This window comes from Scyliorhinus canicula, chromosome 13 (genome assembly GCF_902713615.1).
Source record: "Scyliorhinus canicula chromosome 13, sScyCan1.1, whole genome shotgun sequence".
NCBI classification, from domain to species: Eukaryota; Metazoa; Chordata; class Chondrichthyes; order Carcharhiniformes; family Scyliorhinidae; genus Scyliorhinus; species Scyliorhinus canicula.
Genome location: NC_052158.1, coordinates 159059499 through 159076801, shown reverse-complemented (window position 1 = coordinate 159076801; position 17303 = coordinate 159059499). Strand labels below are relative to the sequence as shown.

General features: G+C 45.0%; 1 protein-coding gene across 1 annotated transcript; it reads right to left on the bottom strand.

The window, feature by feature from the left end:
- Nucleotides 1-298: 298 nt before the first annotated feature.
- Nucleotides 299-15396, bottom strand: LOC119975674 (extracellular calcium-sensing receptor-like). Its single transcript, XM_038815456.1, has 7 exons — nucleotides 15182-15396; nucleotides 13521-13812; nucleotides 11830-12660; nucleotides 11399-11626; nucleotides 8934-9057; nucleotides 7921-8800; nucleotides 299-344 (listed from the first exon to the last, which is right to left on the bottom strand). The coding sequence occupies exons 1-7, from the start codon at nucleotides 15394-15396 to the stop codon at nucleotides 299-301; spliced, it is 2616 nt and encodes an 871-aa protein (XP_038671384.1).
- Nucleotides 15397-17303: the final 1907 nt, after the last annotated feature.

Here is a 17303-nt window from a genome sequence, read left to right as displayed (position 1 = left end):
TCGGCAGTGTATTCGGGGGCAAGGGTAGGCGCACAATAAGGCCGGTGTCACGTTGTAGAAACAGGGGCCAGACTGTGTGGCCAGCAAGATGGCCACCATAATGGTGGTTAATGCCTGGGTCCTGTGGGAGAGGGGGGGGTGGACGGCTGGGCCCGCCCTCCCACTGCCCCCATTACCCTTCCCCTGGCAGAGCCCCCCCCCCCCACCCAAGTGTCCGAGCCGGGAGCCCACAGTCAGTCCATGCCATTTTCTATCTCCTCTCTCTCGCTTAACAGCCAGGACGACTGGTTCACGAATTTTACAACCGCAATTGAACCACGCCATCAGGAACTCGGCCCATCAGAGTCGGTGAATCGCAGATGCCCGGGAGCATCGGATGTCAGGCCCGCTAATTATAGTCTTACTGTACTTACAGTCCGCCCAGCGAGCGCTGCATTTACGCCATTTTGGGGGTGCCGAAGCATCCCAATTTGGATTCAAACCGGGATTTACCAAGATTTTGGTGTCGGATGATACTCTCCGACCAATCATATTTCACAATTTGGCGTTGCCAAATGGAGAATCCAGCCCCAGATTTCTGGTGCGGCCCGCGCCTGGGATTCTCCGTCTCGCTTGCCATTGGCAAATCCCCGGGCTTCCGACGCACGGGAGAATCCCGACAGTGGAGAGTCCAAATATGTGAACTCCGCTGGCACCAGCCAACGGTTCTCGTGGCAGCAGGGACAGGCGCCAGGATCGTGTGCACCAACAGGGCCTGATACCGACAGGGCATAGGTGTGGGTGGGGGAGGGACATGCCCGCAGCCGGGGCCACCATGTAGCCCACAGAACCTGGCTGGGCACGTGTGTATACGCAATGCTAACATGTTGGCCTTTCAACCTGAAGAAAGGTTGAGTAGATTAGGATTGTTTTCATTGGAAAGACGGAGATTGTTGGGGGACCTGATTGAGGTCGACAGAATTGTGAGAGGTATGGACATGGTGGATAGCAACAAGCTTTTTCCAAGAGTGGGGGTGTCAATTACAAGGAGTCACGATTTCAAGGTGAGAGGGGGAATGTTTTAGGGAGGTGTGCGTGGAAAGTTTATTATGCAGAGGGTGGTGGGTGCCTGGAACGCTTTGCCAGTGGAGGTGGTAGACGCCGGCACGATAGCATCATTTAAGATGCATCTAGACATGCATATGAACGGGCGGGAAACAGAGGGAAGTAGGTCCTTGGAAAATAGGAGACAAGTTTAGACAAAGGATCTGGATCGGTGCAGGCTGGGAGGGCTGAAGGGCCTGTCCCTGTGCTGTAATTTTCTTTGATGTGGAGATGCCGGCGTTGGACTGGGGTGACGACAGTCAGGAGTCTTACAACACCAGGTTAAAGTCCAACAGGTTTGTTTCAAACCCTAGCTTTCGGAGCACCGCCCCTTCCTCAGATGAATGAAGAGGTATGTTCCAGAAACATATAAAAATACAAATTCCAAGATGCCAGACAATGCTAAGAATCCGAGCATTTGCAGGTAATTAAATCTTCACAGATCCAGAGAAAGGGATAACCCCAGGTTAAAGAGGTGTTTATTGTCTCAAGCCAGGACAGTTGGTCGGGGATGATTGTAATGCGACATGAATCCCAGGTCCCAGTTCAGGCTGCACTTATGTGTGTGGAACTTGGCTATAAGTTTCTGCTCAGCGATTCTACGTTGTCGCGCATCCTAAAGGCCACCTTGGAGAACGCTTACCCGGAGATCAGAGGCTGAATGCCCTTAACTGCTGAAGTGTTCCCGACTGGAAGGGAACATTCCTGCCAGGTGATTGTCGCACAATGTCCGTTCATTCGTTGTCGCAGCATCTGCATGGACTCGCCAATGTACCACGCTTCGGGACAACCTTTCCTGCAGCATATGAGGTAGACAACATTGGCCGAGTCACACGAGTATGTACCGCGTACCTGGTGGGTGGTGTTCTCACTTGTAATAGTGGTATCCATGTCGATGATCTGGCACATCCTGCAGAGATTGCCATGGTAGTGTTGTGTGGTGTCGTGGTCTCTGTTCTGAAGGCTGGGTAGTTTGCTGCAAACATTGGTTTGTTTGAGGTTCATATTCCGGTAACTGTCCATTTTGGTGCTGGGACTACAGCAAAGCAGTATACCGACAACTCAACAACCAAGAACACTACAGATAGTTACCCGCAGTTCCGACAAGGAACACATCCGCCAACTCAATAGACTGATCAAGACCTTGGATCCAGACCTTCAGAGCACCCTACGTGCTCTCATCCCACGTGCTCCCCGCATTGGAGATCCCTACTGCCTCCCGAAAATACACAAGGCCAACACACCAGGCCGTCCTATCCTTTCAGGCAATGGGAACCTGTGTGAGAACCTGTCTGGCTACATCGAGGGCATCTTGAAACCCATCGTACAAGGTACACCCAGCTTCTGTCGCAACACGACGGACTTGCTGCAGAAACTGCGGGTTAGGTGGATTGGCCATGCTAAATTGCCCATAGTGTCCTAATAAAAGTAAGGTTAAGGGGGGGGGGGTTGTTGGGTTAAGGGTATAGGGTGGATACGTGGGTTTGAGTAGGGTGATCATGGCTCGGCACAACATTGAGGGCCGAAGGGCCTGTTCTGTGCTGTACTGTTCTATGTTCTATGTAAACTGAGTCCCCACCGATCAGTTGAACCAATAACATTCCTCGCCCAATGAAGTTCTCGGCACTCTACACTAGCATTCCCGATGACGACGGCATTGCTGCAACAGCCTCAGTCTTCAACACCGACAACTGCCAACCTCCAGACACAATTCTGCAACTCATCCGCTTCATTCTGGATCACAATGTCTTCACGTTCAACAACAAATTCTTCATCCAGACGCACGGAACAGCCATGGGGGCCAAATTCGCACCTCAATATGCCAACATCTTCATGCACAAGTTTGAACAAGACCTCCTCACCACACAAGACCTTCAACCGACGTTACACGTCAGATACATCGATGATATTTTCTTCCTTTGGACCCACGGCGAAGAATCATTGAAAAGACTACACGATGACATCAATAAGTTCCATACCACTATTAGACTCACCATGGACTACTCTCCAAAATTAGTTGCAGTCTTGGACACACTCGTCTCCATGAAGGACGGTCACCTCAGCACTTTGCTTTACCGCAAGCCCATGGATAACCTCACGATGCTCCACTTCTCCAGCTTCCACCCGAAACACATTAAAGAAGCCACCCCCCCCCCCCCATAGTTAAGCCCTCCGGAAACACAGGATCTGCTCAGATGAGGAGGAGCGCAACGGACATCTACAGACGCTGAAAGATACCCTTATACCCTTGTTCGAACGGCAAATGGTGCGCGACTAATCGATCAACAGTTCCAACGTTGCCACAGCAAAAAACCGCACCGACCTCCTCAGAAGACAAACACGGGACACAACCGACAGAGTACCCTTTGTCGTTCTGTACTTTCTCGGAGCCGAGAAACTACAACATCTCCTTCACAGCCTTCAACGCATCATCGATGAAGATGAACATCTTGCCAAGGTCATCCCCACACCCCACTATTTGCCTTCAAACAACCGCGCAACCTCAAACAAACCATTGTTTGCAGCAAACTACCCAGCATTCAGAACAGAGACCACAACACTACACAACCCTGCCATGGCAATCTCTGCAAGACATGTCAGATCATCGACATGGATACCACCGTTACACGTGAGAGCACCACCCACCAGGTACGCGGTATATACTCGCGCGACTCGGCCAATGTTGTCTACCTCATACGCTGCAGGAAAGGATGTCCTGAAGTGTGATACATTGGCGAGACCATGCAGACGCTGCTACAATGAATGAACGGACATTGCGCAACAATCACCAGGCAGGAATGTTCCCTTCTAGTCGGGGAACACTTCAGCAGTCAAGGGCATTCAGCCTCTGATCTCCGGGTAAGCGTCCTCCAAGATGGCCTTCAGGACGCGCGACAATGCAGAATCGCTGTGCAGAAACTTATAGCCAAGTTCCACACACATGAGTGCGGCTGCACCGGGACCTGGGATTCATGTCACATTACATTCATTCCCCACCATCTGGCCTGGGCTTGCGAAATCCTACCAACTGTCCTGGCTTGAGACAATTCATACCTCTTTAACCTGGAGTTGCCCCTACCTCTGGATCTGTAAAGATTTAATTACCTGCAAATGCTCGGATTCTAAGCATTGTCTGGCATCTTTGAATTTGTCTATATATATGTTTCTGGAACATACCTCTTCATTCACCTGAGGAAGGAGCAAGTGCTCCGAAAGCTAGAGTTTGAAACAAACCTGTTGGACTTTAACCTGGTGTTGTAAGACTTCTTACTGTAATTTTCTTTGTTCTTTATTCTTTCACCCCCTGCATGAATGGCATTCGGACACCAAACCATCATGCTGGCCGCTGTGGTGATGGCCGCACTCTGCAAGATCCTTTGCAGCAGCATGGGCGGGTGCTCCTTGGAGAGGAGGGTTAATCTTCAGCACAGGAGCACGCTGCAGAGTGGCAGGTGGAGGACGCAGAGGCTGGAGGGCCGGCCACCCAACTGGCCGAGGAGGAGGAGGAGGTGGATGATAGCGCTACATGAGGGACCGCATGTCATTCCAGGACCTGCCGCACCTGGCATGCAGGCGGAGATTGCGGATGAGCAGAGGGGCTGGCACCACACGGGTATGGGGAGGACACCCGCTTCTGTTGACTGTCAAGGTTATGGTTTCCCTGAACTTTTATTCGAGGGGTTTGTTCCAGTCACTGAGTGGGGAACTGTCCGGGATCACGCAGGCATCGCCACATAAGTGCATCCACGCCATCATGGACAACCGATATGCACACGCGGAGCAGTACATCCTGTTCCATGTGGATTGCGACCACCAGGATGCCTGGGCAGCGAAGGTTTATACCAACAAAAAGGAAGGACGGTAGAAAGAGGGAAATTCCACCATGGATATCTAAGGAAATAAGGGAGAGTATCAAATTGAAGGAAAAAGCATACAAAGTGGCAAAGATTTGTGGGAGACTACAGGACCGGGAAATCTTTAGGGGGGAACAGAAAGCTACTAAAAAAGCTATAAAGAAGAGTAAGATAGAGTATGAGAGTAAACTTGCTCAGAATATAAAAACAGACAGTAAAAGTTTTTACAGATATATAAAACAAAAGAGAGTGGCTAAGCTAAATATTGGTCCTTTAGAGGATGAGAAGGGAGTTTTAATAATGGGAGATGAGGAGATTGCTGAGGAACTGAACGGGTTTTTTGGGTTGGTCTTCACAGTGGAAGACATAAATAACATGCCAGTGACTGATAGAAATGAGGCTGCGACAGGTGAGGACCTTGAGAGGATTGTTATCACTAAGGAGGTAGTGATGGACAAGCTAATGGGGCTAAAGGTAGTCAAGTCTCCTGGCCCTGATGGAATGCACCCCAGAGTGCTAAAAGAGATGGCTAGGAAAATTGCAGATGCACGAGTGACGATTTACCAAAATTCGCTAGACTCTGGGGTGGGCTCGGTGGATTGGAAATTAGCAAACGTGACACCACTGTTTAAAAATGAGGTAGGCAGAGAGCGGGTAATTATAGGTCAGTGAGCTTAACTTCGGTAGTAGTGAAGATGCTGGAATCTATCATCAAGGAAGAACTAGCGAGGCACCTTGATAGAAATTGTCCCATTGGGCAGACGCAGTATGGGTTCATAAAGGGCAGGTCGTGCCTAACTAATTTAGTGGAATTTTTTGAGGACATTACCAGTATAGTAGATAACGGGGAGCCAATGGATGTGGCATATCTGGATTTCCAGAAAGCCTTTGACAAGGTGCCACACAAAAGGTTGCTGCAGAAGATAAAGATGCATAGCATTAAGGGTAAAGTAGTAGCATGGATAGAGGATTGGTTAATTAATAGAAAGCAAAGAGTGGGGATAAATGGGTGTTTCTCTGGTTGGAAATAAGTAGCTAGTGGTGTCCCTCAGGGATCCGTGTTGGGTCCACAATTGTTCTCAATTTATATAGATGATTTGGAGTTGGGGACCAAGGGCAATGTGTCCAAGTTTGCAGATGACATTAAGATGAGTGGTAAAGCGAAATGTGCAGAGGATACTGGAAGTCTGCAGATGGATTTGGACAGGTTAATGAATGGGCTAGGGTCTGGCAGATGGAATCCAATGTTGAAAAATGTGAGGTTATACATTTTGGTAGGAATAACAGCAAACGGGATTATTATTTAAACGATAAAATATTACAGCATGCTGCTGTGCAGAGAGACCTGGATGTGCTAGTGCGTGAGTCACAGAAAGCAGGTTTACAGGTGAAACAGGTGATTAAGAAGGCAAATGGAATGTTGTCCTTCATTGCTAGAGGGATGGAGTTTAAGACTAGGGAGGTTATGCTGCAATTGTATAAGGTGTTAGTGAGGCCACACCTGGAGTATTGTGTTCAGTTTTGGTATCCTTACTTGAAAAAGGACGTACTGGCACTGGAGGGTGTGCAGAAGAGATTCACTAGATTAATCCCAGAGCTGAAGGGGTTGGATTACGAGGACATGTCGAATAGCCTGGGACTGTAGTCGTTGGAATTTAGAAGGATGAGTGGGGATCTTCTAGAAACATATAAAATTATGAAGGGAATAGATAGGATAGATGCGGGCAGGTTGTTTCCACTGGCGGGTGAAAGCAGAACTAGGGGGCATAGCCTCAAAATAAGGGGAAGTAGATTTAGGACTGAGATTAGGAGGAACTTCTTCACCCAAAGGGTTGTGAATCTATGGAATTCCTTGCCCAGTGAAGCAGTTGAGGCTTCTTCATTAAATGTTTTTAAGATAAAGATAGATAGTGTTTTGTAGAATAAAGGATTAAAAGTCATGGTGTTCGTGCCGGAAAGTGGAGCTGAGTCCACAAAAGATCAGCCATGCTCTCGTTGAATGGTGGAGCAGGCTCGAGGGGCCAGATGGCCTACTCCTGCTCCTAGTTCTTATGTTCTTATGTTTCCTCTTGAATCTCGAACGAGAGGTCACTGCTTTAAAAAAAGGTCGCCAATTTAAGACAGAGATGGGGAGAATATTTTCTCTCTCAGTGGGTTCTTAGCCTTTGGCACTGTTCCTCAAAGGAGGGTGGAGACAGAATATTTGAAAATTTGAAGGAGGAGGTGAATAGGTTCTTGATAAGCAAGGTGGTGACTGATCATTGGGTTTCGGCAGGAATGTAGAGTTGAGGTGAAAATCTTACCAACCAAACGGCAGCACGGTCATGCAGTGGTTAGCATTGCGACTTCATGGCGCCGAAGTCCCAGGTTCGATCCTGGGTCACTGTTCCTGTGGATTTTGCACATCCCCACCATGGTTGCGTGGGTTTCACCCCCAAAACCCAAAGATGTGCAGGGTAGGCCGATTGGACGTGCTAAATTTCCCCTCAATTGGATACTCTAAATTTATTTTTAAAAATCATACCAGCCATGATCTTATTGAATGGTGGAGAAGGCTCGAAGGGCCTTTTGGTGTACCCCGTGCCTAATTCGTATGTCGTTTTGTACATATATTCATACCAAGTGTCCATTAAAAGACGAAAAGAGACATTTATCGAGTATCAGTTTCTTATTATTAATAAATATGTTCAGCATTTAAATCAACAAAAAGTGTTCCTCAGACCAATGGTTCCAGCCTTGCGCTGTGTTGCATTCCATCCTAGATTGCTACTACTACAATCGACTAGAACAACGATTGTGTATCTGAAAGGAAAACCAATTTACTTCCTCAGTGTCGTAAAATTTCTCATAATTTCAAATCATCATTCAATTAAAAACAAAATCCTGTTGACTTCTTTATCTAGCATAAGTGCGATGGACGTCTGGCTTCCTTTAGTACGATAGTCATCTATGAATCTATAATTTTCCTCTTCTACTCGTGATCTGCTTCCTCGTGTTCTCCTCTGGTCTGAGTAAGACAATGTAACATTTTGGAGCAAAGATGCAGCTCAGTAATCCGAAACTCGATGCCAAGATTGCGAATATTTCCACGGCCACCGTGTATTTTCCGGGAGTGCTTATGTAGGCTGGGATGAAAGTTACCCAAACTGCAAAAAAGATCAGCATGCTGAAGGTAATAAATTTAGCTTCGTTGTACTTGTCCGGTAAGGCCCGGGCCAAGAAGGCTAAAAGTAAACATATACCCGCTAAGAGTCCGATGTAACCGAACACACAGCAGAAAGCAACTGTGGAACCCACATCACACTCAAGGATAATCTTTGCACTTTGATACTTGGTGTTTTTAGATGGGAGAGGGGGAGATGTCACCAACCAGATCACACATATTATAATTTGAATCAATGTGCAGAGGAAGACGATTGATCTTTGTTGTTTGGGTCCAAACCATTTCATCACATTACTGGCCGGGAGCGTTGCTTTAAATGCCATCAGGACGACCAGAGTTTTGCTGAGAATACAGGAAATGCACAGAACAAAGCTCACCCCAAACACAGTGTGGCGCACCATACATGACCATGGTGTTGGCTGCCCAATGAATGCAATGGAGCACAAAAAGCAGAGTATTAATGAGATTAACAGAAGGAAACTTAGCTCCGAATTGTTGGCCCTTACAATGGGAGTGTTTAGGAAATATAAGAAAACAGCTGCAACAACTCCTGTGATACAAGCTCCAAACAGTGAAATTGCTACGAGTGCTATTCCCATGGTGGAGTGGAAGGAGAGGAACTCAATCTCTTTTGGAATGCATTGATTTCTTGCCTTGTTGGACCAGTAATCTCTGGGGCATTTGGTACATTCTGAAGAATCTGTGAAAGAATCAGGTCAATTTAACATCAGTTGTAGAATGAAATATTATGCGTAATTGTTCTGACATTATCAGTCTGTACGAATTGTTCAGTCATGCTCTGCAATGTTTGTAGTTATGTTAAAGTTGTCTACCTGTTTGATTGCTAATCTCTCCTTCAGAACATGGCAAACAGTCAAAGCAACAGATTGGTTGCCCTTTTCGAGCGCCCTTTCGTGTTCCCACTGGACAAATGCCACTGCATATTGATATTGGTACCTGTGGAGATTGCAAAATCCACTCTGAAAAACAGCCTGCATTTAAAACCTTCCCTTAATATGTCAGGAATATTGGATTCATTAATTTTACGCTCAGAGCATCTCGTTTGCATTGCTTATTCAACCTTTATAAGGTCTAGAGCGTTTGTCGATCAACATATCTGTGGAATGACTGGAGTTGCAAGTAACATAGAAACGTAGAAAATAGGAGTCGGCCGATCCATGCGGCCCTTCGGCCATTCATTATGATAAAGGCTGGTCATTCAATGCATTAACCAAATACTGATTCCCCCATATACTTTGATCCACTTCGCCCTATGTGGTAAGTTTAACTGCTTATTTAAGACAATGCACTATTTTGCCCTCACCTACTTCCTGTGGTAACGAATTCCACAGGCTCACGACTCTCTTGGTAAAGAGACTTCACCTGAACCCTGAACTTCTAGTTCTGTTAGAATGTTCTAGGTTTCTACGAGATTACTCCTCATTCTTCTGAACTCCAGCAAATACAATCCTACCCGATTCAATCTCCCCTGATACGCCAGTCCCGCCATCCCAGGAAAGAGTCTGGAAAATCTTTGCTGCACTCCCTCTAGGTAACAATATCAAAACAGCACCGAATATTCCAGGTGTGACCTCACCATGGCCCGATATAGTTGCAGCAAGTGACCCTCCATCCTGTTTTCGGATCATCTCGCAATGAAGGACAGTAAGAAATGTGCCTTCTTTACTGCCTGCTGTATCTGTCTGCTCACCTTCAGTAACTGATGTGTGGTAACACCGAGGTCTCGTTGTACATTCCCCTCTCCTAACTTATGGCCATTCCGATAATAGTCTGCCTTCTCGTTTTTGTTACCAAAGTGGATGACTTCACGTTTATCCAAATTATACTGCATCTACCATTCCTTTGCCCACTCACTTTCAACGTATCCAATTCCCATTGAAGAATCTCTGCATGCTCCTCACAGCTCACTTTGCCACCCGACCTGATGTCATATGCAAATTTGGGGATTTTGCATTTTGTTCCCTCATCTAAATCATTAATATTTATTGTGAATAGCTGGGGACCTAGCACCAATCTCTGTGGTACCTCACTAGTCACTGGATGACAATTTGAAAAATAACTATTTATTCCTAATCTTTGTTTCCTGTCCCCAAATAGTTTTCTATCCATCGAAATTCACTACCCCTAATAGCAGGCACTTTAATTTTACACGCTAATCTCTGATGCGGGACCTTGTCAAAAGCCACATCCACAGGCTCCCCTTCTACTAGTTATATCATCAAAGAATGATTCTATGACTCCCAGAAGATGGCCACCAATGAACCCATCATTTCTGGACCCACTTCCTTAAGTTCTCTGGGACGTAGATTACCAGGCCCTGGATATTTGTAAGTTTCAATCCAATCAACTTCCGCAACAACATTTCTCTAATAACATCAATCTCCTTCAGCCCCCCCCCCCCACCTCACTAAACTCTGCGTACCCCAACAGTTCTGGTATCTGAATTGTGTCCTCTTTTGTGAAAACTGAACCAAAATATATGTTCAGTTCCTCCGACATTTCTTTGTTCCCTATTATATATTCCCCTGTTCCTGACTGAAAGGTACCTACGTTTGAACTCACCAATCTTTTTATCTTCACACACCTATAGAAACTTTCAGTCAGTTTTTATGTTCCCTGGAAGCTTACTCTAGTCCATTAATTTCCGCTTCTTTATCAAACGAATAACAAGTCGTAAACAAACTTTCAAGATAAAGGAGCTTCACTGTGGAATGTACACACTAATCATCCAGGGTGTGAGGTTTGCGAGGAAGGACGGTAGTTATCCATGATCACTGAGAAGATATTGATGCGCTTTCTTCGTCAACCCTTTCAATACGTGTGCTCCCAAAATACTTTTGAATGAGGAACTTAAACTATTTTTACTTACCATCCATGAAGGAATAGCGAGAAATCTTCAAGCAACGCTAGGGAGTGACTTGGAAGTGAACTTGGTGGTGATGGGTTTCCCATGCTTTATCCGCCATTGCCCGCCTCTGCACGAAATGTGCGAGATGCTGCCGAAAAGCTCTTGTGAGCTTTCTGCACCCACAGTGCGCTATTGTTGCGCCTCGTGTTTGAGGTGCTATCTTATGGACCGCCATGTCTTAGTCATAGCCACATGCAGGGGAAAACATTAAATTGACAACTTATCGTGAAATTATGTGGTTTTGCAATCATTAGAAAAGTCCTTAATAAAAGCAGAAATTGTTGGAGAATCTGAGCAGGATTGACTCCATCTGTGGAGAGAAGGGAGCTCACGTGCCGAGTCTGGATTACTCTTTGTCAAAATCCTTACCCTGTTTTGGGATCCATGCCAAACAATTCTACTTTCATTCAACACGAATTCTTCGCCTTCCGGCAACGCTGCATCGTAATATCCAACGTTAACAAACTGCACCGACCCATCAACGCCCTGCTGCCAATTTATCACGTCATAGGAGGCAACAGGATCTCCGTTCTTATCGAAGCTCACTTCCTCGCCAAACTGGGTTGTGAAGCGGATTTCCTTCAGGTAGTGTAAAAGCTTTAAACACAGAAAAACAATTCCATTCTACAGCACTGTAAGTCGTTCATAAGTCCGCCACACGTCTGATCAATTATTTAATCACGAATTAAAACATCACAAAGTTATGAGATTCTAATTTCTAAATAAAATCATTTTAAATAACCATCCTAAGAAACAAAGGCTACATTTTGCGTCGCACGGATAAGCAGATCTTTCCTCACCTGCCAGGGGAGAATGCGGGATCCTTGGCCGCACGTCATATTGATAAATGGGCCTTTCCCATTTTCGCACGATTTTAAATTGTGAAGAGCGTGAGCTATCGCATATACTGCTTTGTACACATTGTGCGAAATTCGCAATTGTGATACATCGGTGTATGCATTTTGAATGGTCTCCAAGCTTTCTAAACCTGTGCATGGTTTGTAAGGAGATGTTTCTTTTTCTAGGCTCTGGTTTGAGAATTTAACGCGACACCCAAAAACATCCCGCCAGAGTTCTTCCACAAAGGGATTGTCTGGTGTTCTGGAAGGGTGGAGTTTGACTAGAAACTCCCTCAGTCTTGGGATTTCCGCTCTCCGAATTCCAAATCCGATTGTTCCAGAAAATATTTCCTGTGTTTCTTTAGTCCATAATCTGACAGATGTGATCCAGGCTTCACTTGCAATCAGCTGAATGTCCGTTATGTTGTGCCGCCTGAGTTCTATTGCTAAAGACTTTGTCGCATGCTCAAGAGAAAATATTATGACCACCTTAGCAGTGGACTTTTTAATAGTCTCTATAACCCCAAGCAATTTGATTCTGGTGCTTTCCGGAGACATAAACTCAATAAAGGCGATACATGTTTCGAACTTAGAAACTTCTTCAATAAAGGATATTATGGCAAATCGGCCATATTCACTGTCTTCTGTTACAATCCCAACCCAAATCCATTTAAAGCGCTGCACCAGTTTCACCAACGCTTTGACTTGAACGCCGTCACTGGGAATTGTCCTGAAGAAAGTTGGGAATTCGCGCTTATCACTCAGACAGGTACAAGACGAAGCATAGCTGACCTAGAATTTAATACAGGTTTTTAATTATAGCGCAAACACATTTTGCCATCCAGCAGGACCCTAGGACTAATCAATGAGAAATTAAAGTATTGATCTGGGTCCAGTCATAATGCCATGGACTATAATTTTCACAGTAGACCAAGGCAGGCCAGCAGCACGGTTCAATTCCCGTACCAGCCTCCCCGAACAGGCGCCGGAATGTGGCGACTACGGGCTTTTCAAAGTAACTTCATTTGAAGCCTACTTGTGACAATAAGCGATTTTCATTTCATTAAAGGAAATGCAACCGGAGAGTGGAAGGTGACAAATAACTCGATGATCAGCAGACATATAACAGAAATTTGGGGGAAATATGCTTTGTCAGAAGCAAGCAGGATCACGTTCAAAAAGAAATTGGTATATGATCCAACATCGTTGGTTTCACACAGTGACCCAAAGGCAATATCGCTCAGCTTGTATCATTCCAAACCGCATTTTGTTTTCGGACCCAGCCGATGTGGAGCACCGAGCTACATAGAAATCAGATCAAATTGGCCCGTGAAACGTTGACAAATCAACCCCCCTGCGGTATTTTACTCGCGATTGCGTTTGGATTGTATTTCTTACATCACGAGCTGTTATGCAATGTGTGATTGTATGAAATGAGGATTTGTGACGAGGAATGGCTTCGGTAGCATATTGTAGCGACAATGCTACCGGCAATACAGAATAAATCAAACTCAGCCACTCTAACAGGTGTTCCGAAAATGCCTCTGGTCGATGATTGGGGGCACATATTTAAATATACACTTGTTCTGCACCCATGGGACATTGAGTCAACGTGCTTTAATCTATGAAGTTAAGTAATCAATTAATCATACCAGGCCTATATTGAAGGGAGCCAACAAACGTGAGGCGGCAATGGACTGTGAAGATGATGCATCTCCCACAATGATGGGTACTATCGGAGTGGCCGCACATCTGTAACTGGATTCGGTCTCATCCTCCTCGTTCAGTAGTTTGAGGGTTCCTTTCAGCGAATCGGAGTGTGTATGGCAGCTGTCAAATATCTTATAGCCCAATGTTACATTAGGAAGCAGCTTTGGATTCCTGTTTATTTCTTCTATTGCGAAGATCATCGTCTGGACCCAGCGCAACTCTCTTTGCCGGAGCCTATGAAATAAACATTGGCATATTGAGTGTGGAAGCACGTTATAACCAACTTGTTTTTTTTAAAGGCCTGATGAAGGGCTATCGACCCGATACGTTTAATCTGATTACCGCTCCATCGATCCTATCAGGTCTGCTGAGCATTTCCATTATTTTAGTGCACATTTCCAGCATCTTCAGTGTTTTGATATTTTACAATTTTAGGTCGGTCTTTAGCCGTCTAGTAAAACATTGCAGTAAAAATAAAACAAATTTACGACTGCAGTTTACTATAAATGTTGACCGATTCTTTAAATGGGATCTGTTCACTCATAATAATAATAATCACTTATTGTCACAAGTAGGCTTCAATGAAGTTACTGTGAAAAGGCCCTAGTCGCCACATTCCGCCGCCTGTTCGGGGAGGCCGGTACGGGATGTATTAAACTGTATATCCATATTCTGCTCCTTTCTGAGGCGGAGCATAGTTCATTTTCATAGAGGTTACACATCTAGCTTGAAAAAAATCTTCTGTTAGTTTTTTGCTTCGTCCACATTCTGTTACCCGAATTCATACGGAAAATTTAAGCATTTTGTTTAATGGGCGGCAGCGCAAAACGGATGGAACCGCCTCAGCTGCCATTTCTAGGCTCCCGAAGTTACGGGAATTGAAATTGGGCACTGAGAGCAGGAGACCAATTCGATTGTTCTATTCTAGGTCCAAGTTGAAAGTCTGTCTAATTTCTGATAGGTTGTCATCTGCTTACATTATTCTCCAAACTAGAGGTATTCCTGGCGAGAAGAAACCAACAGTGAAATAAAGTGGAAAGGATAAAGCTAACCCAAGTGAGAAAATCTAAAGACAAGTGACTTTGAAAGTAAATACACGAGCATATCAATGTAGAGCATTAACAGTACATAGCTGTCCTAGATTCAAAAATGAGTACGGAAAATGTTAGAAATACTCAGAAGCAACTAGGAAACACACCCCAGAAGAAGCAGAGGTGAATCATTGGGTCTGGACTTTCCATCATCATTCAGTCGCTAAGAATCTGATGATCCTTTAAAAATCTCTGGTCTTATTGCACAAAGTTAACGTAGGCTTTCTCTCCAAGTACTAGTTTGGCTTTCCATTGCAATCCTTACAACTGTAACATTCTGCCCTCATGTCATTCTGTTTCTAATGCCGAAAACCATTTCCCTGATGGTACAGAAACAATCGCGCTCGACCACTCGAATGCGCCCACTGAAACCCAAGCATGTCGACAGATTATAGAACTACCGAAATTTAAATATGATGGCTTCCCTGGTTCAAGAATTGCGTGTTATTTAAGAAAGGGAGTTTTGATCGTATTCGGAAAACAATCCTATTCAGACTGATGAGCTTACTTACAGAAAGCAGCGCATTGGCTGAGGTTTAGAACGAAATGTGTTCTCATCTGGCGTTGTTCCGAAATGTATTGGAAATAAACCACCCAGAACAATATCTCCATTTTGAGAGACTCCGGAATTGAACCTTTCCCGCTGCTTGCACGTAGGTTGAATTTCTAAACTCAACTTCGTGAGTGAGAGGAGGAACAGAAGCGTCCAAATAGCAAGCGACCGCATAATCAAATCAAACAATAGCGCTCTCCAGATCTCTGGAGGACATAACGCTTGTGTTCGCCTGGTAGACAATTTATATACTAGGGAGAGCCGTGCTCTGCATTCGCCAGATTGGAATATCCCAAAGAAGGTTCCTCCCCATTGGTGATGCGAGATAACAAGCGGTGAGATTATTGGAAAATGCTTGAGGCAACTTCTCCGTCTTCTGGAGTATAATCAAATTCTGAGTGTTATTATTAATGTTGATGATGTGGCAATTATTCATAATTTATTGAAGCGATGCTGTGTTCTCATTACTTTTCGGCAACAGTTAATAACTTTTCAAAGATGGCAATGTTTAAGCACACGTTTCGAAACATCTGCGGACGGACTTGATGCCAATTTATATACAACGTTTTTTTTAACCCGCTGGATTATTTATTGGAGTTGAGAACATTTGTTGGTTGTTATCACATGGCTTATCCAGGCTGTACAGCATTTTGTATGGCTTCATTCTACTGAAGCATTGGGAAATGTCACATTTAGCACTGACTGATGTTATCTACACGCAGCTTCCTGGCATGCAGACAATGAGGAAATGGGTGACTACCAGGAAAGCATGAAGGGCCTGGCAGCCCTGAATGAGTCTTATTGTATCACCCTCTCCAACCAGCATTCATCTGTGAATACTTCAAGAAACATAGGAATTAGGAGCTGAAGTCGGCAATTCAGCCCTTCGAGCCTGAATTCAATCAGATCACGACTGATCTCTTCCTGGTCTCAAATCCATCTCCCTACTTGTTCCCCATATCCCTTTGGGCCGTTTTAAAGTTCGAAATATATCTACCTCCTTCTTGAAACCATTTAATGACTGTTGTGGAAATTATACGTCAGCACTTCGAGTTTTCGCCGCAGGTCCTTTAATTAAACACAAAGTTCGTGGAGGGTTGGAGAGACCGCAGTCATTCCAAATGCCCCACTTTACAGAGGTAAAAGCAGACAATTTATATGATACAGTAAGCAATATCTGGGACAGAAAGCATTCTTTAGATTAGCAGGACCCAGAAAACAGAGCAAGCAAGAATTAGATTTTGATAACAGGGCCTTGGGTTCCTTGCCGAAGTAAAATAAAAATTATATGCTGTGAGCAAAACAATGTGCAGTTGGAGGCTTGTTTACATTGTATGACCTGCTGACTATTTCATACAGAACTCTTGACTGAAATAAGTCTAAATATCCATCATGCTTTCCAAGTGCCTATTTCCACGAAATATAATCAAGCACCAGGCAGCAAAATTAATACAGGGTATTAGGCCAACTAATCCACAAACTAAAGTGCCTTCTACAATGACAAAGATTCCACCGCACTGTGGGGCAGTGAGTTCCACAAATTCACCACCCACTGCGTGAAGTAGAGCCTCCTCATCTCCGTTCTAAATCTACTGCCTCTCAACCTATATCTGTGACCTCTAATTCTAGATTGCCCTGCATGGAGGAACATTGGGTCAACCTTTACTTTATCAATCCCTTTTAGTCTTCTATATATCTCGATCAGACCCACTCTCACCCGGAGGCCTTGTTTATTGTGGCCGGAGACTTCAACAAGGCCAGCCACAAAAGTGTACTGCCCAAACTCCACCAGAACATCTCCTGTCCCACCAGGGGCGACAACACTCTTGACCACTGCTACTCAAAAATCAAGGGCGCCTACCATTCCATCCCCCGACCGCACTTTGGGAAATCAGACCATAAGACAGTGCTCCTTCTCCCGGCAGACAAGGAGAAACTCAAGCGGGAGAATCCAGCTAAGAAGGTTGTGCAGTGCTGGTCCGAGGAGACAGAAGAGCTCTTACGTGACTGCTTAGAGGCAGTGGACTGGTCCATATTTAAGAACTCAGCGACGAACTCAAATGAGTATGACACAACCTTCA